Source organism: Trachypithecus francoisi, unplaced genomic scaffold, assembly GCF_009764315.1.
Source record: "Trachypithecus francoisi isolate TF-2019V2 unplaced genomic scaffold, Tfra_2.0 Lachesis_group7, whole genome shotgun sequence".
Lineage (NCBI taxonomy): Eukaryota > Metazoa > Chordata > Mammalia > Primates > Cercopithecidae > Trachypithecus > Trachypithecus francoisi.
Genome location: NW_022681472.1, coordinates 87,115,088 through 87,139,563, shown reverse-complemented (window position 1 = coordinate 87,139,563; position 24,476 = coordinate 87,115,088). Strand labels below are relative to the sequence as shown.

The window sequence follows — 24,476 nt, the reverse complement described above, 5'->3', positions numbered from 1 at the left end:
CTGCTTTATGATAAAAGTATCAGTAATACATTTTATGCCATGAGCACATTTTTAGAAGAAATAATAATATACATCTTTTTATCTATGGCAAGTTTTAGAAAAAGTTCACCAAATGATTCTCAGTAGGCCAAGGTCGGAACTGCAAATGTCAGAACTGGTACATCTCAAGTGGACCAGGTATTTCAATAGACTAGAGTAACAATTTGAGTTTAGGGAAACAAAAGTTTGTGATGGTCTCCATCTAAACAACCTTCTGTCTCTCTCTCTTTTTTTAAATTGTAAGTTTAAAAAGCAAAAGCAAATACATCTGAGGATAAACTAGGATTATACATACAAACTATAATTTTGATCAAATAAAAAAGTTATTTTTTTATGAGCAATTTTCTTATCTGAGTCATTGTAAGAAAACAGTTTGATATTTTGCTGCACCATTAACTGGTAAATATCTATTTGATGTGAATTTCTCCTGTCCGTTATATGAAAGTAACTAATCAGTTTTAGCCTAGAAGATAGTATTATTCTGTCTTCTGGTATTTGAACAAACATTTCTAATATCCAAAAGCAGATTCCACAATGGTAAATGAGTCCGAAACTCAAATGAGCTCAAGTAAATGTGATACTAAACCATACTTAACTTTTCAGATGCTTGGTGTGAGGCATATTTGACTTAGGACTTATAGTAAACGAAAAACAACAGGATCTTGTAAAAGTTAATAAAAATATTAACAGACTTTTAATGTAAGATTTGTGATAAGAATCTTTCCCCTACACTAGGTCTTTATGCAAATGTTTTTTCAGTTGATTTTATCAAAATAGACTGACTCCAACAGTTTCAAGTGTTCTCCATATATTTTTGAAAAAAATAAGAATAGTTAACAAAAGGAGAAAGGTGAAAATACCAGTCTATAACATATAGTGTACTCTTAACAAAATTAAGTTTATAAACTAACACTTTGGATGAACTTCTTCCCTAGAAAGGTAACAGCGGCAAATTCATAATCATTAAAAGGACAGAACTAGCAAGATACTGTTCTTACTAGTAAGGGGTGTATAACTTAAATGGCTCTGAAGAAAGAGGTGAATTTAGGCAAGGTGGTTATTAAGCCTTAAATTGGTAAGAAACTTTAGCCTTAATGCGTCGAGTTTCAAAATGAACACTAAATTCTTCTTCAACTACTCTTGATGCCGTGCTGATAATTTCTTAATAAAACTGATAACTTCTATGTAATGGGGAGTTGAATGGCATAGAAAACATAAGTCAGTTGGCTGTACTCTGGCCACCAAATACGTTTAATACCTGAAGACAAATAATAGGAATTGGAAGGGGGTAGGAGGGAGGCTGAGAAAGCATAAATTCAGATAACTTCCTTTCCCTTTCCCTATATGGATATTCTTTTAATTATGCATAGTGTACCAATGAGAAATAAATACTTCAGAAGGCAAACAATGGATAAACCACAAGGTGGAGGTTGACTTGACATGCTGGCATTTTGGCATTTTTATTTGACTATGAAAAAATTCTCTGGTGATTTGTGTAGAATAAGTCCTAGAGAATACTGGCTGATTTTTCCCCTATAACTCAGGAGGGTACACTCTCGTGCTCTTCTGAAACGGGAGGAGAGCATGAAATCTATGTTTTAAATAAGCCACAGTCCTTACAGAGTACAAAGTTCACTAACGCAGCTTAAACTACATCCTTACTATCCAAAATAATTAAAACATTTTACCTTATAGATGAACTTTTAAAACTTTGTAAAGGTAGTGAGCATTTGGCTTCACGTGAGGATGTATAGTTGTATTTATTTCTGTAATTTGCATTTCCTAAATTTTTTAAAATAAGCAGGATCTAGACAGCCCACTAATTTAATGACAGGCTTTGTATAAAGTTTCTTACAAAAAAAAAAAATCTTATACTTTACAGTTCCTTTATTACACTAAATTATAATGTGAAATCTGACAACATCGTAACATATGATGTCAGGTTTATGTATCTTTACAGACAGCTGAAATGAGTTCAGTAAAATAAATAAATTTAAATAAATAAATAAATAAATAAATAAATTTAAAGCTAAATCAGATTAATTTCTACTAATAGTTTAGTTGATTTGAGGATAATTTAGAGTTGTATTTTCTCCTGTTTGAAAGTGTGGAAGGCAAAAAATTCTTTTAAATGATGTCTACCAAGACAGTACTCTACCATACTCTACCATAAACTTTCAGTAACTTACCACATCATCAGAAGGAACATTGTTGGATAAAATATCCACCTGAATGGATACGGTGTCCACAATGCTTTTTCTTCTAGAAAGTCGATCTTCATCTAAAATAAAATTGTTTTCCTCCCATTATTTGTTAGAAATGTTATGTTGGTTTTCGTTTATAAACTCTACTTATCTCAGATTTAAAAAACTGTCAAAAAATTAAGACAGTTTGTCTTTTTTGTTCCTTCTAAATACATAAAGCAGTGTGTTCTCACACTTTTACATTTCGTGAAGCAGATTAAAAAGTAAAATTGATGGGGTGAACTGAAATAAGGTTATCAGATTTTTATTTTTCAAAAAGGGGCATTTAGGACAGCAACATCAACAACCACTACCGAATAGTTTAAGAAAGCAAGTCAGTGTAACAGCGAATGAAGGAAGTACATAATCTAAACTTAATACATTCATCCTGACTCAAACCTGACAATATTAATATTGCCCTTATCTCTCTAATATTTTTACCAAACAGTGAAAGCTGTCAACTAACTCTGGTTCTAGGATGACAGTTTGGGAAGCAACGTCTAAAGGTGTTTACAGTGCATTACAATTTGTGGACTGAAAGAAATTGCTGTTTCAATTAGTATCTCCTTCTCCAGCATTGTCCGTTCAGTCATCTCCATCAGCTGTTGTTATTTTGCTTTATAACTGACCACTTCTCCAGAAAGATGTTGTCTTTACCTCAGTGCTCCAGCTAATTTACTTTTCTGCCCCCAATTCATTTGTACAGTCTGAACAAATTGCTCTGATTTTTCACTACTGACTATGCCGAAGTCCCGTAATTATAATCCCAACCCCAACAACTCTTCTGACAGCGCTTTTAAATAAAATTCCAAGGTCTCCCAAATCACTAAATTCAAAAGCTATTCCTAGCCCATTTTCTGCTTAACCACTTCATGAACATTTGAATTTGTTAATCACAATGTCCTTATATACATTCTTTTCTACTTCTGTTTTTCTACTTTAGCATTCAATACTCAACAAATCTAGGAAGTGATTAGAGACCCTTTTAGGTGTTAGGGACAGTCTGCTGAACAGATATTACACATCCCATGCAGCTTACAGTTTAACAGGAAAAATATACAATAAAATCACACAAATTATTAAAGTGTGATGGAGAGTACAGGATGCTAGGAAAATATCAAATAATCACGATTACAACAGAAAAAAGGAAGTCACTTTGTGTATGGCAATATATAGAATTAGAGGCTTATTCAACCCTTGGAAAGCCAAGTAAAAGGCTAGCCATCGGATATTCTCAGTCTGCAGCATGGACATGGTAATTCTCAAGAAGCTTCTGGAAGCTGCTAGTCTGATTTCCACCCATTTGAATGCTACACTGTCTTTCAAAGATAACAGTTTCTCCTCTTCTACTTGCAAATTGTTCTGAGTGCTTTTCATTGTCAGTCTCTGGTTCTGAAAAAACATAGTTCCCAATTTTTCCTTTACGATGCAGAAGAGAATTCAGGAAGGGTGACAATGATGCCAAGTTGGCTACTGTTCTCCCAGTCCTAAAAGGAATGTACTCACCCAGGTCACATCCCAGGACCTCTAACTCTCTCAGAGAGTTCCTAGGTACTATTAGGGTTGCAGCTGGCACCTAGTAGGTGCTCTATAAACACTTGACTGAGCAGGATTCTGGCGCCTCCTTTTCTGAGTTCAACATTTCCAATTTCTTATTATTCAATTCTATTTGACATGTTCTAAATCCAATTCCGCATCTCTAAATAAGCGATCTTTATCTCCACATTGTCCTATTTATTTTCAGGAATGCCATCTTTCAAAATCTTCATCTTTTCTTACCTAAACTCTTAGGACAGCTTTCAAGTGGGTCTTCCTAGTATGTTTCTCCCTTCTGTACTACCAATAGAGTTATTTCAAAAACAGATCATTTTCAGCCCTAATTAGAATTGTTAAACAAATGCAGCCCACTGCTTAATGCAGAGTTCCCAAGGTTTTCTACCTCACTGCACATATTAAATCATAATGCATGCATGGTACACAGAGATAAATGGAAGGGCCTGTTCATATTGCAGGCTCAGACTGCCCCAGGCCCTCTCCAGCTACCTGAAGAGCGAAGGAGAACAATACCCAGACACACCCATAAAGTTCCCCCAAAACAGTAGGGAAGTTCAGGTCTAGAATCAGCCCAACAGCACAGTTACTGTATCGTCTGGCAACACTTCACTGTTCTCTATTTTTTCCTTCCTGAGACAGTGTCTCTTCTCTGTCACCCTGGCTGGAGTACAGTGGTGTGATCAAAGCTCATTGCAGCCTCAAACTCCTGGGCTCGGGTGATTCTCCCACTTTAGCCTCCCGAGTAGTCGGGACTACAGGCACGTGCCACCATGCCCGGTTAATTTTTTTTAACTTTGAAGTTCAGGGGTACATGCGCAGGTTTGTTATACACATACATTTGTGTCATGGGGGTTTGTTGTACAGATTATTTCATCACCCACATATTAAGTCTAGTATCCATGAGTTGTTTTCTGGATGCTCTCCTTTCTCCCACCCTCCACCCTCCACCAGGTCCCAGTGTGTACTGTTCCCCTCTTATGTGTCTGTGTGTTCTCATCATTTAGCTCCCACTCACAAGTGAGAACATGTGGTATTTAATTTTCTGTTCCTGTGTTGGTTTGCACATGTGTATATTCATTGCAGCACTACTCACAACAGTAAAGACATGGAATCAACCGGCTAAATTTTTTGTTTTAACTTTTTGTAGAGACGGGGTATTTTTTTTTTTTCCTCAAGCTGGTCTCGAACTCTTGGCTTCAAGCAATCCTCCTACCTCAGTCTCCCAAAGTGCCAGGTGACAGGTGTGAGTCACTGTGCCCAGCCTATGCTCCATCTTTCTAATTCCATTCTGTATATACTGTGATTTTACTTTACTGAAGAAGCAAAGATTGATAAATTAAAAGCAATCAGCAAGAAACTGGTTTCTCTCTTACTGACTACGCCTCTACTCCAAGGTAGCCTTCCATGGTTGTAACTAATGCTGTCAGTCAATATTATAGTTTTCCTCTTTCTGGGGATGTGACAGGATTGCAATTCCTGTCCTCTCTGTGGTTAGGAGGGGTTCTGTAATAAGTCCTGGCCAATACAGTATGAGTAACGTACCAGACAGTGGTAGCTCCATCAGCTTGGATTCCAGAATGTGGATGATGCAGTTATGTACAGAGAGTCTGAGCAATAAATAAATCTTTACTGTTTCAAACCATTAAGAACTTGGGGTTGTTTGCTACTATAGCATAACCTAGCTAGGGTTTCTTAACATTGACACTATGGACATTTTGGGCCAGATAACTCTTGTTGTGGGAAGCTGTCCCTTGTATTATAAGATGTTCAGCAGCATCCCTAGCTTCTACGCACTAAATGCCAACAGGCCTATCCCATCTCTCTCCGGCCCAGTTGTGACAACTAAAAATTTCCCCAAGATTGCAAAATTCACCCCTAGTTGAGAACCAGTAACGCAGTGCATCCTAATGGCAGACTTTTCTACAATTTTACCTGTATGTCACCACCATGTTAACTAAGTTTCTTAAAACACTAACCACATAATTCCCCAAGCTATGCTCCCCAACTGCTTGTGAATTAAAAGGACATTCTAGGCTCTCTCATCAGATCTTACCAACAGTAACTTCAGCCTTCCCTAATTAATCTGGTGTTCAACTCAAAAATGCCTGTTTTCTAACCTCTGTACATGCTGTGGGATATCTGCTTTCTAGAAACATGTTGTTATCTGTCCTTCTTTGCCATCCTCCTCACTATAGAGATTCTTATCTTTCAAGGCCTATTTGAACATCACATCACTTCCTTAAGTGTTAAATATTACTCCAATTATTTCTACTTGTCCCTCTTTCTTCTGAGCTACAAAAACTTACTATCGGTTATTAATGAAGTTCCCTTCCATCATCCTTCAGCCTTGTACTACCGTCATGTACACTGATGTCTGACCTATATACCCATGCATGAAATTCAGTGAGACTCTGGGTTTTGTATCTACCATAAAAAAGTCACTCAGGTTCTACTGCATGAAGGCTGAAGGTACAGAATCAGTACATACTCAACTGCAACAAAACAGGACACATTGTTTTTCAAGAATTTTCAGGATGAGAATATTTTATATCCTGCATGTGGCTACTGCTGAGTTAACCTAGACCCTGTAATTTTTGTTTTTCCTTCATAATCATATGCTTTGATATAAGTAACTGGACAGAAACACATCAATGGAATTGCCACAAGGCAGTATGCGGTCATCCATGCTGATCTGCTTATAGCATCTAGGTACACTAACTTTCAAGGTCTCTCCGGAAGTAAAAATAAGGACTTCTCTCAAAGGAGGCTATAAAAGAATTTCTGGGTTAATTTATGAAAGCTGAGGGGCTGCAGAAAGAGAGTCATGTTGAAGCCAATAATACAAAAAGAAAAGAGAAGTATGGGGGCCAGAAAGGGGTCACTGAGCGGCAAAATCATTGAGAACAAAAAGGAAATAGAGTGTTGTCTCAAAGGTGATCAATAATCACCTTCCAGGAAAATCCAAAGAAAGGTCTTAATCAATTTTCTACTTCTCTGAAGCTTCAGCAATTTGTGCCAAGTTACCTTTCCCTTTTTGGAAGCTCCTCTATAGCTGCCTTCTCACCCCCCAACCTCCTAGCACCCACATTCCAACATTACCTTACTTTCCTTTCACATTCTTGAGACTTTCAGCTTTGGGGCTTTACGTTCCTTCCCAACACAGCCTCTCCTCAGGAAAAGAGAACTGTCTAAAGCCATTCCATCCTTTTTATCTCCATGCCTTCACTGTGAGAAGTCATCCTCCCTGAAGGCTTTAGCAAAATCCCCTATGTTGCTTTTTTCAAAATTTTCATTATAACCTCCTAACCCTCACACAAAACCCAGTCCTAACTCCTAACTGCCTCAAGCTACTTTACTTGCATGCTCCACTGTCAAAGATACTCAACAAGAGGATTGTCTCCAAAACCAGCCACTTTTTCCTATTTATTTCTGTTAACAAAAACTCTATCCTTCTACCACCCCAGATTCAAAACTACTTATAGAGAGTTTCAGCTGAAATATGTACTTCTTTCCTTCCTCACTTGAGCCCAGCTGATATGGTTTGGCTGTGTCCCCACCCAAGTCTCAACTTGAATTGCATCTCAAGAATTCCCACCTGTTGTGGGAGGGACCCAGAGGGAGGTAACTGAATCATGAGGGTTGGTCTTTCCCACATTATTCTCGTGATAGTGAATAAGTCTCATGAGATCTGATCGGTTTATCAGGGGTTTCTGCTTTTGCTTCTTCCTCATTCTCTGTTGCCACTGCCATGTAAGAAGTGTCTTTCACCCTCTGCCATGATTGTGAGACCTTCCCCAGCCATGTGGAACTGTAAGTCTAATTAAACCTCTCTCTTTTGTAAATTGCCCAGTCTCTGGTATGTCTCTATCAGCAGCGTGAAAATGGACTAATACACCAGCTTTATCTCTCATCCCTCCGAGAAAAACAAAACATATACACAAAAAAAACAAGCAAATGAAATGGTAAGTAAATCCTATGTGTCCCCTCAGTTTTACATCATCCACTCAAGTGCCCAAGCCAGAAACCTGGACAAAATCCCTGGCTTTCTCCTTGTCTCTCCATATCAATCAATATTCTCACTAATGCCTCTTTATTATGGGCCACTGTCATTTCTCCTAAGGATGACTAACATGCCATCAAAATAAATAGTCACCCCATCCCCAGTTTGCAAAATTACAACCAAAGTACTATTTCTAAAATGCAACTCTGATCATGTTATCCTCTGATTAAAATCACTCATGCTTCCCCACTGCCTTCAGAACAGAGTTTAAACTAGTTCACCTTGCTTTACAATTCCTACCTCCACTCCCTGAAGTCTGTCATCACTCTGTGTTAATTCACAGAACAAATCCTGTTCTTGCCTACCTCATTCCTTCACACATGTTGTTACTACCATATGAAGCACAGTTCACTTGCCTAACACCTGTTTCAAGCTCAGCTTAGAGGCTTTTTTCCTCTGGAAGACATGCCTGGCCTGCCAAACCTGGATTAAATATTTTTACCTGCTATTGGAGGACCCAAAATGTCCCTAATCATAGCCGTATAGTCATATTACAATTGCCTGGTTATTTATCTTCTTAGAGAAAAATTATATAATGAAATTAACTTATTTCCTATGCATCTAGAATAATACCAATCATCTGCTGTGTTTTGTGGTTCAAGTAAACAATACATTTAAGAGAGACTGTGAGCTCTGTGAAAGTAGGGAACTACCTGTCTTGTTCATTCTGGCTTTTGATTGCACAGCAGCTAGCACACTGGAGGTGCTCACTTAATATTTAAATAACTGTATGAGTTGACTGAAGCCACTGATACCTCTGAATGATTCAGATGGGGGACACTACTGTTTTCCCCTCATAAAGCAGTACTTGGCACAGGCCTAAACATACACTATTCATTCGAATTCTAGGTTGATTCAAGTGAAATACAATAATCTGCTAACATTTATCAACCACATTATTATGATGCCAGGCATCAATAGTTCAATAAACTTTAGATCATCATTCTTTCTCTAGATCCAGTTATCACTGTGTTTCAATCATTCATCTGCTTTTCCCACTAGATTGTATTCCTTGAGGATAAGAATGGCATCTTAACATCTTGCTACCCTATGAAAGTCATAACAGTGCCTGATATATATTAAATTGTAGGTACCCAGTAGAAGTTAGAGAAATAAATGATAAAAATCAATCTGGATCTTTCTGGATGCGTGAGCAATACTTGAGCCCCTGAAAAATAGTGAAATCAAATAATTTATTAAGCAACTAACTGGAGAGGCTGGTAGTGGTGTCACCTAATCATTTAATTCAATTTTAGCCTCACTATCCTCATTTGTAAACAAAGATAATGCTACCTTCCTCACCAAACCATTATGAGAATTACATAAGAAAATGAATACAAAGCACTTATCACAATGCCTAGCACACAGTGCATAATAAATGGTAGCTACTATTGTGATGATGATGGGTATTGCATGATACACAACAAACTAAATATGTTCTGCTTTTTATTTTAATATATTGTTCTTAAATCCCTTCAAGTTTTTAAATGAATTATCTGATGGTTACACAGCAAAAGGAAATTTAATTACAGATTCAGTATCCCATAAAATATCACTGTTTATTCTGTTTCTGCATTAAGGTAGGATACTCATGCCACAGACAGGTTCTAAACTATGTCTTTACAAATCAGAAAAATCTATGATTTCTATGCAGTTATACAATTAAGTAGACACTAAAACATTCAGAATTCTTCCAGTCATTGGCAGAGATGGATTATGAGAGAATACATCTTTTTTAGGGGTGGGAGGAATCAGGGAAGTGCAGACCATTTGTTAAAAATTTTAAAAGTACCAGAGCTTTCATTAAAAATTGTTAAGAGTTAAAGGAACAGGGTAAAGAGAAATAACAGGGGTAAAAATAAACTATGGCTATAAGGAAGATAAAGGAAAATAATAATTAAACTAATTACAGAAAATATGCAGGCCACTGGCCCCATTTTCTAAAAGGCACATTTTATTAAGCTATTTTCCTAGAGGACAGGTGAGGGAAAGGGCAGGCCAAACTGACAACTGGATTTACCTTTGTGCTTGTGCCTGGGTTTAAGAGGTTTTTTGCTTGAAGGAAAGAGAGCTAAATTCAAATTATAAGAGTTAAAATATTTTAAATGTTTTTTAATCTTTTAAATTATAAAGCTCTAATAATGTTTTATTCTTAGCACTTTTATTTCCTCAAGGAGTTCCTGAGGAACACAATCTTTTACAGCATAAAATTTAAAAGAAAATGCAAAAGCACTCATTAACATCTCAGACTGTTATGAACAATTATTACTGTACTAAATGTATGTATTTTGGATCCATGTTGTTTAAAAAAAGCCATTTACAAAGACTGCGCTACTTGTAGTGACTAATCCAGAAATCTTTCTAAGTGAAATCAAATGGTTCTCTTGTAGAACAGAGGTATCCCCAAAGGAAGAACTAACTCACAAAATTTACTATTTATATAGTCACCAAATGAAAATGAAAGTATAAGACATAAATTCTTTGATTTTAATTTTTACAGTAAAGGTTGAATACAAGACACTATGCAATTTTACCTTCAAACAGAATTATTTCAGGCAATGGGAAGAATAGAAGGAACTATATAGGTCACAGAGAAAAAAAAATCCCTAACTCAAAAAGTTTGTAGTTTTATTTATATAACAACAGTCTGTACTCTTTCAAAGAACAAAAGTTGTCTAATTCATTAACCTCAACAATCACTTATCATTAAACAATTTTCATCAATTTCCATAACTTAAATAGAATATCATTTAATGAGAAAAGATCTCACTTTAAAATATACTATTAAATAAAATATTAAGTATTATAACAATAAATATTCAAGGACTTGATTTGCTTGTGGTAAAATCATATCTATGTTGTTAGAGATTTACTGAAGGTTTTCAATAGCAAAATTAAAAAACAGAAGTAAATACTCTGAAGCATTTGAAAATGGCTGGGCTATAGTAAGGACACACACCAGAATTAATTTTCATTGCTAACTGGGTAATGAAAAAATTACTATAACATAAGCAATCACCAGAGTGAGAGTTCTAATTATCCTCCTCTTACCTGTTACTTGTGGTACATACGGAACTGACAATCTCTCAACACTATATCCACTTCCACCTAGGGACTCTGCAATCTTGTTGGTCAGAAAGTACAAATCTTTTTCATGCTTCTCTAAAGATTTTGGAAGCCTGCCAATTTCATCAAAGCAACAATCATTCAGTATTAAATTACTGAGCAAAAATAAGTTACTATGGAAAACATTCTAGAGCAAAAGCCTCAATATTCTAAATATAAACACAATGTAAACTGTAGTAACAGAAAAATCAGTATATTTTAGGCAACTAATTTGAGCTCTTTAAAAACACATAGTATGCGGTCCCATATATTAACCATTCTGCAGTGATTCTTCGCCCAGTAACATTCCAATAGTGAATTTAGCCTTATATGACTCTGTTGATCTTCACTTGTTAAGTAACAAAGAACACTAAATGTAGCTTTTATTGTCATGTTAACTAAAAAGTGTACTGAGAGACAAAATAAAAATGCAGCCCACTGACTGTTAATGAAAACCATATTAGCCAGCTAAGTGTTAGGAAGTACTTGCCCACCCACATAAGGTTTTACCTTCCTTTCAAACTGCTTGATATTATGTTACTGATGCTTTCAATATAAACTGCTTTTATAGCCCAAAAGTTCAAACAAACTATTATTCATATATATACTTTTCTTTAGAGAACAAGAAATAATGCAGGAAATAACACTGATTTTCCTTAATACATTCTTTCTTCCACAATATTTTGAGTATTGTTACCTATTACTGAACGTCTTCAACAGGATACTGTATTCTCTTAAAGGTTTGATCATTTACATATGAGAACATAAAATATGCTATATTTAAGAGACATAGCCAACATTTTTTAAAAACTGGGGTAGGTTTTCTCTCTTTTTTTTTGGAGATGGAGTCTCGCTCTGTCGCCCAGGCTGGAGTGCAGTGGTGTGATCTTGGTTCACTGCAACCTCCGGCTCCTGGGATCAGGTGATTCTCCAGCCTCAGCCTCCTGAGTAGCTGAGACTACAGGCACATGACACCACGCCCAGCTAATTTTTGTATTTTTTAGTAGAGACAGGGTTTCGCCATGTTGGCCAGGCTGGCCTAAAACTCCTGACCTCAGGTGATCCACCCACCTCAGCCTCCCAAAGTGCTGGGATTACAGGCATGAGCCACTGCGCCCGGCCAAGTCTTACTCTTAAAAAACTTTCTCAAGATTGACTCCATGTTGTGCATGAGTCAACATCCATAATGCGCAGGTCCTTTTATAACAAGGGAAATAATTAAATGACAGACAAAAATGATGATTAGTATAAAACACCAGGAATTACTGTAAACAATATTTACTCCTTTATAATTATTACTGATTGGTTTATCAAGTCAGTACCCCATCCTTAAAACATAAAGATTAACATACATGCACTTATCTCTGAAGATATGCTCTGGTAGAAAATAAGGGGCTTCCATAGTTCGAATTTCAATAACCTAAAAAATATTCAAAAACAGAACAAAAATAAAAAATCCCACCCCTCAGGACCTTGCTATAAAAATTTGGAAAACAGCTTAAAAACAAAACAACTTTAAACATTTATAAGAAATACCATCATCACTGTTTTTGAATTTAAGCTAAGTTTACAGCCCAAGTGTACAGTCTGTTCTGTTTTCACATCTATTATTTTTAAAATTTAACAGATAAAACTGTGACAATAAAATAATATATAAAGCAAAAAATGATGACACATTACATTTGATTAAGCCTAGTATGATAAAGCAAGAATATTTTGTAAATCGCTTTACAAATCACCATCCTCCACCTGCTGCATTACCTTTTGCAGCCTGTGTACAAGGTCTCCAGGCACTTGTGTGGTCTAGCTCCTCCAATGAACTGTGAGCAAAGAGGTACTCTGCTTTTGTAATACTTAATTCTCTAGTGGTGGGCATCAATTATTCACTCAAATATCTGATTAATGAATGGATGAGTTTTGTTTCTTAGAGTACACTCAAAGCCTACATTTTAGTAACGACTAAACGATGTGCTTCCAATTTAAGAAAAATAAAGTTCTCTCTTACAGATGTCTTTAAAAGTGGACTCTTTCTGCTAGGTAAGTTGGGGGCACTGTAATGTTTATTAAGTCATGCAAATAACGATGTAAAGAGTTACTGCTAAAGAAAACTATATTTGAAAGACATAGGACAATTCTCTGAGATGCACACTAATTATTCAACTTTTGAGATCTGCCTCAAGTAGTTTAGAATAAACAACAAAAGAGTGTAATTTAAGAAAATTTAGATACTAAGATTTATAAGGGTTCAAAGGAAAAAAGTCACAGAATAAATTACGTAAGGTATTCTAGAAGAAAACCATATATTGCATTCAACCACTACATTAAACTATTATAATAAAATAACATTCATCTAAGAAAATATAAAAACAGTAGTTACAGTTTTAGCTGTAGTTTCAGTTTACTGGCTGTATATTTTTATAGAATTATACATAATCACCAAAGTTAAAAATAATCACCATTGGAATAAAATTAGCAATTTTGTACAAAATTCAAGTTTAAGGACTTTTCTAAATACATTACCTTGCTAACATGCTGGCAAAATGCAGGGACAGCTATCATCTGACTTACAAAGTTGAGGTATGCTGCAACCAGTGCCATGATTCCACAACGATGGAACATTGGCAAATTATCCTCATTGATAATTGCACTGTCCTTTAATAAGAAACAAACACATCAGAGAGATCAAGTTCTTATGCTCCACCAGCATTTTCTCTGATTACACTGGAAAACTGCGGGTAGTCTGGAAAGCTAACAAAAATGCCACTTTATCAGAAGTTATTTTCTAAAACAATTCTGAAAGGAAAATAAATGTTCATTTACAAGATTTTTCAACTTAAACTCTCTTCCCTAGGAAAGCCTTTCCTGTTCTCATACACACACACACACACACACACGCGTGTGCGCATATAGAGCCACTGCATACTGTCCTTCTATTACATAACACTTATGCAACTCTAATTAAACAACTGCATGTATGTCATTCTTATTTAATGACTATCCCCCCAGGGTAGGAAGTGTGGGTACAGGGGTACAGGGACTGTGTCTGTCTTCTTCATCACAGTATATCCCTATGGCCTTGAAGGATATTTAGCACACAAGTTGATGCTCATGCAACATACGTAAAAGGAATAAATGAAGAAGGTGATCATAGTCTTCGGTATTTTAGATTTACAACTAGATAGCTCCCTTTTAAAATTCATGTCCTTGGATAAAGGCAATACTTCAAAGACGGTGTCTGCTTTATAAAAAATGTATTCTGCAGTGAATGGTTATGAAAGCATACCTGTAAAGCAATGGCCAATCGAATGAGATCAATAACTACTTCTTCATTAGCCAGTTCAATAGTTATAAGAGCAAGAGAAGTATAAAGTAGTTCATAGTTTTTCTGAACGTTGTCTTCTTCTTTACAACCCAAATATATGTGCCGATATAGCTGTTGCCCATTCTGAGGATAAAAGACAGAGGAAACAGGTAATTATGTTTAAAATGTAAAAAAGGCAGATTTCACATGCATACCCTTTGACAGTATAGCTATGTTATTATATAGCTTAACATGGAAATGAAATTTAAGTTGATGATCAGATGGTCAAATTCCAATTATTAATATCAGTCAACATGCTAATATACAACTACAAGCTAACGTTAAAGTTGAAGAGAAACCTTAAATAAAAACAATCAGTAAAAAATAGTTCCTGTGCTAACGATGAAAATGTTTTTTAACAGTAATTTGAAAAAACAAAACCAAATTATGGATTGACTTGAGAAAAAAAGTGAAACGGATGGCAGAATCCTGAGAGATACTTTGGCAATACAGCCTCAGCAATGATAAAGAATATTGTGCTGAGAGGAAATGTACTCAGGCTCTCTTGACTGGGGAACAATCCCTGTGCTGTGGGTTAGCCGTACAGAGAAGAGCATCTGCAGGTTCTGTTACATTTTGGCATGGAGTCTCTGAAGGCAAGTCTAAAGCCTATTAACAGGGAAGAGGTTACAGAAACTTCCCAGGTATTGCATAGAGGCTTCCCCTCAACTAGACTGATCTAAGTAAATATCATTATAATAAAGATTTATTATTTATTATTATGATAAAAGATTATTAAAGCCTTTCCTTTCTAAAGCATTCCTGGATATAGGTGCAATGCCATTTCCAGTCACAGTGGCGACATTAACTCAATTAGCTCTCAACCCTAACTGTCCACTGGAATCACTGGACAACTGGAATGACCACCGTGCTCTTGCCCTCCCCACTTCTCACTACTGTCCACCCTCCTCCAATATCATGTAACTGGCCAGTGGCAAAGTATCAGTATTTTTCAAGTATTAAGCTACCCATGTGGTTAGAATGTGCAGGCAGGGTTAAGAACACTCATTTTTCCCATGTGGAGAGACTTCAGGCTTAATATTCCAAGCCTGTTTCTCAGAAGGTTCTTCTGATCATTTTAGGAAAAGAAACTGGGCAAGAGCAGCACAGACTCTTCTGAAGCCAGCCTGCCTGTAACAAGTATGCATTCTGCTCTGTTCTCTATTTAATATGCACTAAGGTCCCATCCCAGTAAGGCGGCCTGTAGTTCTCCAGCTGTGACAATGACTCACTGGTTAAGTCTGCATATATCTGTGGTACAGTGTTAGTAAGACTTTTTTGGCTACAGATATAAAGCTACCCTCCAGATTCCTTTATTTCTGAAGTTGTTATTTTGGTTTCCACCTTTCTGAATCCAGAGTTTGTCTCTCTCATTCTTTCTCTCTCTCAAACACATACGGTTTCTATACTTGGGTGGGGAAAAGAAAACTATGTATTGGGTCCTCTCAAAACCTAAGAATATTCTTGAATTCTATGGTTCTAAACATCACTAACAAACATTAAAGTGGTGCATACATATGTGAGAATTTAGACTTCAGGTTCCTTAAGTAGTAACTTTGTTTTTAAAAATTACCTACTACATACCATATTAGATGAAATAAAAAATCTGTAGTATGTAATGTAAAAATACAAATAGGTATAATGACTTTACAAATTGGTATGGCATTATCCAGTGAATCTGAAAAATACATAACCTATTACTCAGCAATTCCTCTCCTACAGGCCTTGGAGAAATGGGAGTTATAATACACAGCATAACACATGTATGAGCATGTTCACAGGAGCACAGTTCATGACACTCACTAACTGGAAACAATTCAAATGGGTGCCAACAAAAGAAAACTTGTGGTATATTCATATCATGGAATACTATTAAAGCCACACACAGATGAATTTTACCAAAATAGAGCTGAATTAAAAAAACTATACTTAAAAGAATACACATGTATGGTTCCTTTCACCCAAATAACAAAAACCGGCAAAACTGAACAATATAGTTCAAGGAGGTAATTTATATTAGGTTATCAAACTGTAAAAAAAACTCAAAGGAGTCAATTTCCATCAAAGTCAGAGCAATGATAGTGATTACTTGTAGGAGAGAGGATGGAGTTATGAAGAAGACAGAACATGTGGGATGCTTTTGTTTATACTGTTGTTCACCTTAAAATAACTAAAGTAATAATTTCCGTATATTTTATATTTCATAAAAAAAGTACTCTTTTCTACATAATTCCTAGATTTGGTGAAACATTAACAAGAGCCCTTTCACATGGTGAGAAACTATATACCATATACTGAGTTGTAGACTCAGTGGTGGGCGCTGTTTTCTCTGGAAGAATACACTTCATTAGGAAATTACAGGTGAAGTGATACCTCCCAATGTATAAGGGATTCCAGCCCTGGAACCATTTTTCAAACAGACTCCGTATAGAAGACGTCCCTAAAACATTCAGATGGAGTCCTTTTAGGCTGGGTAGTAATCTGAGACACAGTTGCCTGAACAAACAATGTTAACACAGAAAATATACTGTCTATGCTAAACTAAGATTCTCTTAACTAAAGGCCAGTCCATTATCCTGTGGCTACAGAACCCATCTTTTTTTCTTTAGTTCTTTGCAGAAACTTCTCTCAGTTGCTAGTTTTCATATGAAAATCAAACATTTTTACTGATAAAACAAATTGGAAGGTAAATGAAAAATGGTGTCAAACTATAAAAATAAAATTTTGACAAAGGAAAAAAAGTGTGAACACATTGCTTCTAAAGAGAAAGACCCAAAAAGGAATGGTTTACATTAATGAAAACAAATGCTTAGCAAGGAAAGTTATTCTGAATTATAAAACAGAGGAATAACTAATTCAGAAAAGAGTTTAAGGATTCCAAATCTAACATGAATAATAGTCTAATCTTGCTGTTAAATTACAGCCTTTCAAATTGGTTGACTAGCAAAATAAACAGCAGAAGTATTATTTCTATAACTCATAACGGATAAAATGAAATCCAGTCTCAATGTCCATGACTGTTTAATGTCATTGTATAAAGTCAATAACTCAAAAATCAGTTATCAATTGAGTTTCAAAATTCATTATATCAGTAATGATTAAAAATTCCTCAGTATGGAATCAGCCTAAGTGTCCATCAACAGATGAATGGATAAAGAAAATGTAGTGTATATATATATATATATACACACACACACAAAATGAAATACTATTCAGCCTTACACTAGAAGAAAATTCTTTCATTTGTGACAATAATGGATGAACCTGGAGGACGTTATGCTAAGTCAAACAAGTCAGTCCCAAGAAATACTGCATAATCTCACTTGTATGTGGAATCTAAAAAAGTTGAACCCACAGAAGTAGAGAATGGTGGTTAGCAAGAGCGGGGGCCTGAGAACAAGGAGGAGGGTAATGGAGAGATTATTGATCAAAGGTTACAAGGTTTCAGACAGATAGAAGGAGTTAAGTTTTGAGATCTATTACACAGCAGGGTGACTATAGTCAATAACAGTGTATTGTATATTTGAAAATAACTAAGAGAGTAAATTTCAAATATGTCACCATAAAAAAAAAGATAGGTAAGCAAGAAAATGGATATGTTAATTAGCTGGATTTAAATTTTCCACATTATATATATATATAATCAAAACACCATATTGTATCCCATAAATGTATATTTATAATTTGTTAATAAAAAATATTTTAAAAAATTGTTTGAAGTTCCTCAGTTATGTAGAATAACTTCATTAGTTAGATGAGATAAAGAAATAAAAAATAAAAATTGAGAAGAATTAATGTATCTGTCCTACTTATTAACCAGTTTTTTGATTTACAGTATAGCCTCACTTAAATTTTTTTTTGTTTTGGAGACAGAGTCTCACTCTGTCACCCAGGCAGGAGTACAGTGGCGCAATCTTGGCTCACTGCAAGTTCCACCTCCAGGATTCACGCCATTCTCCTGCCTCAGCCTCCAGAGCAGCTAGGACTACAGGCGCCCGCCACCATGCCCGGCTAATTTTTTTTTTTTTTTCTGTATTTTTAGTAGAGACGAGGTTTCACTGTGTTAGCCAGGATGGTCCCCATCTCCTGACCTTGTGATCCACCCACTTTGGCCTCCCAAAGTGCTGGGATTACAGGTGTGAGCCACCATGCCCGGCCAACCTCACTTAAAATATTTTATTCAGTGAATCACATTAATTTAGGAACGGTGATATTTTGTAAATTATTTTTTAAATGAAGTTTTAAAATGGAGTTAACTTGAAACACAGCAATCAATAGTATAGGTACAGATAGTAACACTAAAGACGGTGTCAGGAGAAAGCATGGGCTAGTAAAGAGGCAAAAAAGAACATGGATTACAGGTCTCTGCACCTAGCTTCCTACGGGGCTGTCTCCTGTTCCTCGTACCTCTAAAAACAGGCTCCCTTAGATGGCAATACTGTGTTTGTTGTAAGGGCAGCTGGCAGTGTCATGGTTATCGTATCTCTCAATGTTGACTAAGTGTCTGGCAAATATTAGGTGCCCAAGCTTTGGACGAATAATAACTGCAAAGAAAGTTTACTCAATATGCAAATAACCATAAATATCATAATTTTCCAAATTCAGCCATTTGCCAGTAGACCTACAGAATTTAAATTATCATCATGAAAATCCAGCAAAAACTACTATTAGGGGCAGAGATCCTGCCCAACTCATCTTTATATCCCAAATAGTGTAGAAAACAACGCCTAATAGACAATAAAAACTCACCATAGTTAATGTATTCGATGGTGACAGCTATTTTCAGAAACTTGAAGCTGTCTACAAAAGAGCCGCTGAAAGAGGAATCAGTATCTGTGTTTTCCAGTGGGAGAGGATTGCCAGGGCAAGAATTATAGGAACATGTTTTACTCAGAGAAGAAATTAAGAACTACTACAACAGCCCAACAATACAATGTTCAAACACAGGCTGGAGGAGACACCACCAGGGATGTTATACTTGAGGGAGGTTGATGGCATCTTGAGGTCTTTCAATCTCAAAATTCTATGGCTTCATTTCAAGGTCACAGATCAATACAAAACCACCTAACAATTCAAATGGCTGTAATTTACACTATGCATTTTTTTTTTTAGAAGATGTCTTACCTTTTTCATGAAACTTGTGTCTTGTCTACAAATTTTTTCTCTTTTTATCTTTAGGTCAGCTACATCTGGTATTATTCTAGAGACAATCAATATATCATTTTTAATGAATAGCACATTTATTTACAACGTCACATCTTATATGGAAAATTGTATTTACACTTAAGAGTTTGATAAGCCTGTAATACTACTGAATTGCTTCTGAAGAGTACGTATGTGCCCTCCAAAAATTTGCTATCTTAAAATATATTGATTATATTATCTCAATACCAATTAAATAAAATTCTGGATTAATAAAACCTGAACATGCTAGATTTTTAAAAATCACAGTACTTACATATACTAATTTAGCAATTTAAAAACATTATCATTAGATACATTTCAAAATGGCATACTACCTGATCCCTCGAAGCTTTGCCCTATTGTCATGGCGATCCATGAGATTATGCATTACTTCCAAGACCAACTGTCTCAGTTCATAGTCTTCCATGAGAGATGGTGATAACAAAGGATCCAGGAAAGACCCTGGAAGTGCAGTAACAATCGTCTTTGCTTTGTATCCAGAGGTCACCTGATTATTGGGAAGAAAACAAACAATTTTGTCATGAGTCCTTTTTTTGTAACATTCTCATATTGTTATAAGAACCATAAACTGAGGAAAGAAAATATGGACAGAAGCCTGCAGAGAAGACATAAAGGAAATGTGCAAAGTAATGAAGGATTTTGGCTGGGCGCGGTGGCTCACGCTTGTAATCCCAGCACTTTGGGAGGCGGAGGAGGGTGGATCAGGAGATCAGAAGATGGAGACCATCCTGGCTAACACGGTGAAACTCCATCTCTACTAAAAAATACAAAAAAAAATTAGCCAGGCACAGTGGCGGGCGCCTGTAGTCCCAGCTACTTGGGAGGCTGAGGCAGGAGAATGGCGTGAACCCGGGAGGCGGAGCTTGCAGTGAGCCGAGATCTCGCCAATGTACTCCAGTCTGGGCGACAGAGCGAGACTCCGTCTCAAAAAAAAAAAAACAAAGTAATGTAGGATTTTGCTGAATTTACAAAAACATCATTCATAAGGAGAACAAAGTTAGTAATAGCATACATTTACCACGTGTTAGGCATGATTCTAAGCACTGCATATGTATTAACTTTGTCCTCACCATATCCCTGTAAGGTAGACCCTAGTCAATCTCATTCATAAGGAGAAACTGAGGCTCAGAGAAGTTAAGGTTAGTATGACACAGATATAAGGAGCTTAGGTGACAAACGGTAAAAGTAAGACCTGCAAATTTTAAATTTAAGTTTGCAAATTATTTTCTCATTTTAAATTAGGCAGTTGGTTAATGGGAATACATTTTCATTTTGGGAAGTTGTACTTAGTTACTTGATTGACTTTTTTTTTTTGAGACAGAGTCTCGCTCTATCACCCAGGCTGGAGTGCAGGGGCGTGTGGTCTCTGCTCACTGCAAGCTCCACCTTCCAGGTTCACACCATTCTCCCGCCTCGGCCTCCCGAGTAGCTGGGACTACAGGCGCCTGCCGCCACGCCAGGCTAATTTTTTAATTTTTAGTAGAGATGGGGTTTCACCGTGTTAGCCAGGATGGTCTCGATCTCCTGACCTCGTGATCCACCCGCCTGGGCCTCCCAAAGTGCTGGGATTACAGGTGTGAGCCACTGTGCCCAGCTGCTATTAAACATTTTAAGCATACCACATAGATATTCATTCAGTTGACTATATGGTATAATCAGGATGGCAAGGCAAAATAATTTACTTAGTGAATTTGTCTAATATAAATAAAGGCTTAGGATCAAATTAAATTGCAGGTGGGAGATCTCAACATATTTACAGGATTATAAACATATATGGAATACTTAACATTTACATTCGGGCATTTATTATAGGATGGAGGTAGTTTTATAAGTCAGCTGGGAAACCGGTGGGACAGCTGTCTACCCACCCGGGAAATTCATACCACATATAAACATAAACTTCAGATTAAAGTTCTAAATATAGAGAGCTAAAATTTTAGAACTGCTATGAGAAAATACAAACAAAAGTGTTTATATCATCAGAGGAGGAATGGAGTTCTTATATAAGATACAAATGAAAAAGTACAAAACATATAGAACAAACTGATAAATCTGGCTATATTAGAATTCAAAACTTCTATATGATAAGGGCCATAAACAGAATTAAAAAGAATTAAAAATAAAACCATACGAGGTACTTCTGCACTTAGGTATGAGACAGTCCATTTAAAACATGAGATCATGTGTAGTAAACATTTCTAGGATAAATCTAAAAGATACTGATTTCGAAAGGATACATATGTGCTAGCAATGGCTGAATCAAATGTACAATTGCTAGAAAATAACCAGAGGATCTTTCATTCTGGGTATACTTTTCCTTTTCAGCTATTGATGGCCACTTCAAATTTTAAATGGCAAATATTCATTTTAATGAATTATTTTCCCAATCAGAAGCAAGGATTTGGTCAGTATGAGAAAGAATTAGCATAATATGTTGAAAGAACTTTGGATTTCAAATATGAGTTCTGTTTTTCAGCCCGGCGGCTTTGGTGGACCTCATCAACTCCTTCTCCTCACAGCCTCCGAGCCCAGGTATCTCATCTATAAGCTGGCAACAGTTTCTGCCCTCACAGCCTCTGAGCCCAGGTACCCCATCTAGAAGCTGGCGATAGTTTCTGCCCTCACAGCCTCTGAGCCCAGGTACCCCATCTAGAAGACGGCGATAGTTTCTGCCCTCACAGCCTCTGAGCCCAGGTACCTCATCTAGAAGACGGCGACAGTTTCTGCCCTCACAGCCTCTGAGCCCAGGTACCTCATCTAGAAGACGGCGACAGTTTCTGCCCTCACAGCCTCTGAGCCCAGGTACCTCATCTAGAAGACGGCGACAGTTTCTGCCCTCACAGCCTCTGAGCCCAGGTACCCCATCTAGAAGACGGCGATAGTTTCTGCCCTCACAGCCTCTGAGCCCAGGTACCCCATCTAGAAGACGGCGATAGTTTCTGCCCTCACAGCCTCTGAGCCCAGGTACCTCATCTAGAAGATGGCGATAGTTTCTGCCCTCACAGCCTCTGAGCCCAGGTACCTCATCTAGAAGATGGCGATAGTTTCTGCCCTCACAGCCTCTGAGCCCAGGTACCTCATCTAGAAGATGGCGATAGTTTCTGCCTCACAGCCTCTGAGCCAGGTACCTCATCTAGAAGATGGCGATAGTTTCTGCCCTCACAGCCTCTGAGCCCAGGTACCTCATCTAGAAGCTGGCGATAGTTTCTGCCCTCACAGCCTCTGAGCCCAGGTACCTCATCTAGAAGATGGCGATAGTTTCTGCCCTCTGTATGTTTCATCATTATGAAGATCAAACACGATGACAGAAGAAGTGAGAAATAAATATATTTTTTATAGGATAATCTTTAAAATGAAGAACATAATAAAATACTAACCATAAACAGTAACTTACTTAAGAAAAGAAAGGTTGTAACATGAAGCTATTCAATTAATGCTTACAGTAATTTAAGGTGAAGTGTGTCCTTTATTTGTCTTAAATGCCTTACCATAAGCAAAGATCTCAGCAACATTATCTGAATCCTCCTGGTTCCCAAATCCCTAAAATATACAAAAAGCTGGAATTATTATACTAATTAGCATTTGTATTACTTCATTTACTCCAATTACTGATTTTAAAACTCTATTCTTATTGGCTAAATAGATTTTATTTTTATGACAGTTTTAAGTCATGGCTCACTTTACATGCCAAAGTAAAATTCATGTGAATTAAAACTATTATCTTTAAAAATATCAAACTAAAAAATTTGTTATTGGCTCTCAAAACAGTCCTATGCGTGTGATGACAAGAAAATTTAATCATATAAACAGACAACTAAACAACCCAAATTAAAAGACATTTTACATTGGAGAAAATAATTACTACAAACATAGCTGATGAGTATAATTTCTCTTTAACAAATATGAATAAACAGGTAAGAACAATTTTTAAAAATAACAAATTAATGGTCAAAGAAATGTAAGCCGAATAAGATACTATTACTTCCTTATTAAATTAAAAAAACAAAAACATTCACAAACAAAAACTTTAGCATGTTATAAAACCAAATAAAATGTATAAAATAAGGGGGTCAGAGCACATAATCTTTAAAATCACTTTCAGTTCTAAAATTCTAGGAATAAGCCACTATTTCTGATATACTGATACTAATTTTTAAAATTTATACAGGAAACTTGAAGCTTAACCCTGAATGTGTATGCACACACACACAATGTCCAGGTCAAACAATTTCTAAAGATGGAAAAAGCTCAGAATTTATAAGCTGAAAATGATTCTAAAGGCCTAAAAATGTTAATTCAATTGCTTAGCAATCTACTGTCATACTACTACTAACTGCTTTCCATAGGAATTTTATTACTAATGATTTTTAAAAAGACAAAACTTAAACATTTTCTAGATTTCATTAGGATAAAATGTAATTCAAGATTAAGTTCAAATTTACAGTCTGAGAACATACCCTAGTTGACTGATATCCAAAGTATGGGTAGATGTTCCAAAAACAGGTACTTTCCCCATAATGAACATCATGATTTCTGACCTCTGATAATCTGGTAGGTTACTTCCAAAAAATCCTATGAAAGTATTAAGATAAATTTTAGAAATTGAAAAAATCTACTTTTCCATGTAATACAAATTATTTTTAGCCAAAGTTTTCAACATGTGGTAAAACAATCACTGACAAGTCTGTATGCTACATGTAACATTAAAGGATATTACAATTTCATTTGCACAAAATCATTTAGTTAGGTACAATATAAACTGTGTATAATGGACTGATAGCTAAAATGATAAATATATCAAAGTCTTTTTTATATAATTATAACAGTGACAAATCAGCACTGACTTGAGTTGACTGGAGTTTTAGAAAAAGGAAAAATATTGCCCGGGTGTGATGGCTCACACTTGTAA

General features: G+C 36.2%; 1 protein-coding gene across 11 annotated transcripts in view; it reads right to left on the bottom strand.

The window, feature by feature from the left end:
- Window positions 1-24,476, bottom strand: part of EFR3A (EFR3 homolog A) — a 104,932-nt gene that overhangs the window by 12,357 nt on the left and 68,099 nt on the right. For 6 of the 11 annotated variants that reach the window (XM_033203349.1, XM_033203346.1, XM_033203348.1 and 3 more), the window contains exons 11-19: window positions 24,025-24,139; window positions 23,056-23,107; window positions 19,882-20,054; window positions 19,487-19,562; window positions 14,285-14,446; window positions 13,522-13,653; window positions 12,354-12,421; window positions 10,948-11,075; window positions 2,229-2,320 (exon numbers count right to left, since the gene is read on the bottom strand). In XM_033203349.1, coding sequence (XP_033059240.1) covers window positions 2,229-2,320; window positions 10,948-11,075; window positions 12,354-12,421; window positions 13,522-13,653; window positions 14,285-14,446; window positions 19,487-19,562; window positions 19,882-20,054; window positions 23,056-23,107; window positions 24,025-24,139 — 998 coding nt within the window. Of the gene's footprint in view, window positions 1-2,228; window positions 2,321-9,916; window positions 9,968-10,947; window positions 11,076-12,353; window positions 12,422-13,521; window positions 13,654-14,284; window positions 14,447-19,486; window positions 19,563-19,881; window positions 20,055-23,055; window positions 23,108-24,024; window positions 24,140-24,476 lie in introns of all 11 variants that reach the window. The other 5 variants (XM_033203339.1, XM_033203345.1, XM_033203344.1 and 2 more) reach the window with 1 other exon arrangement.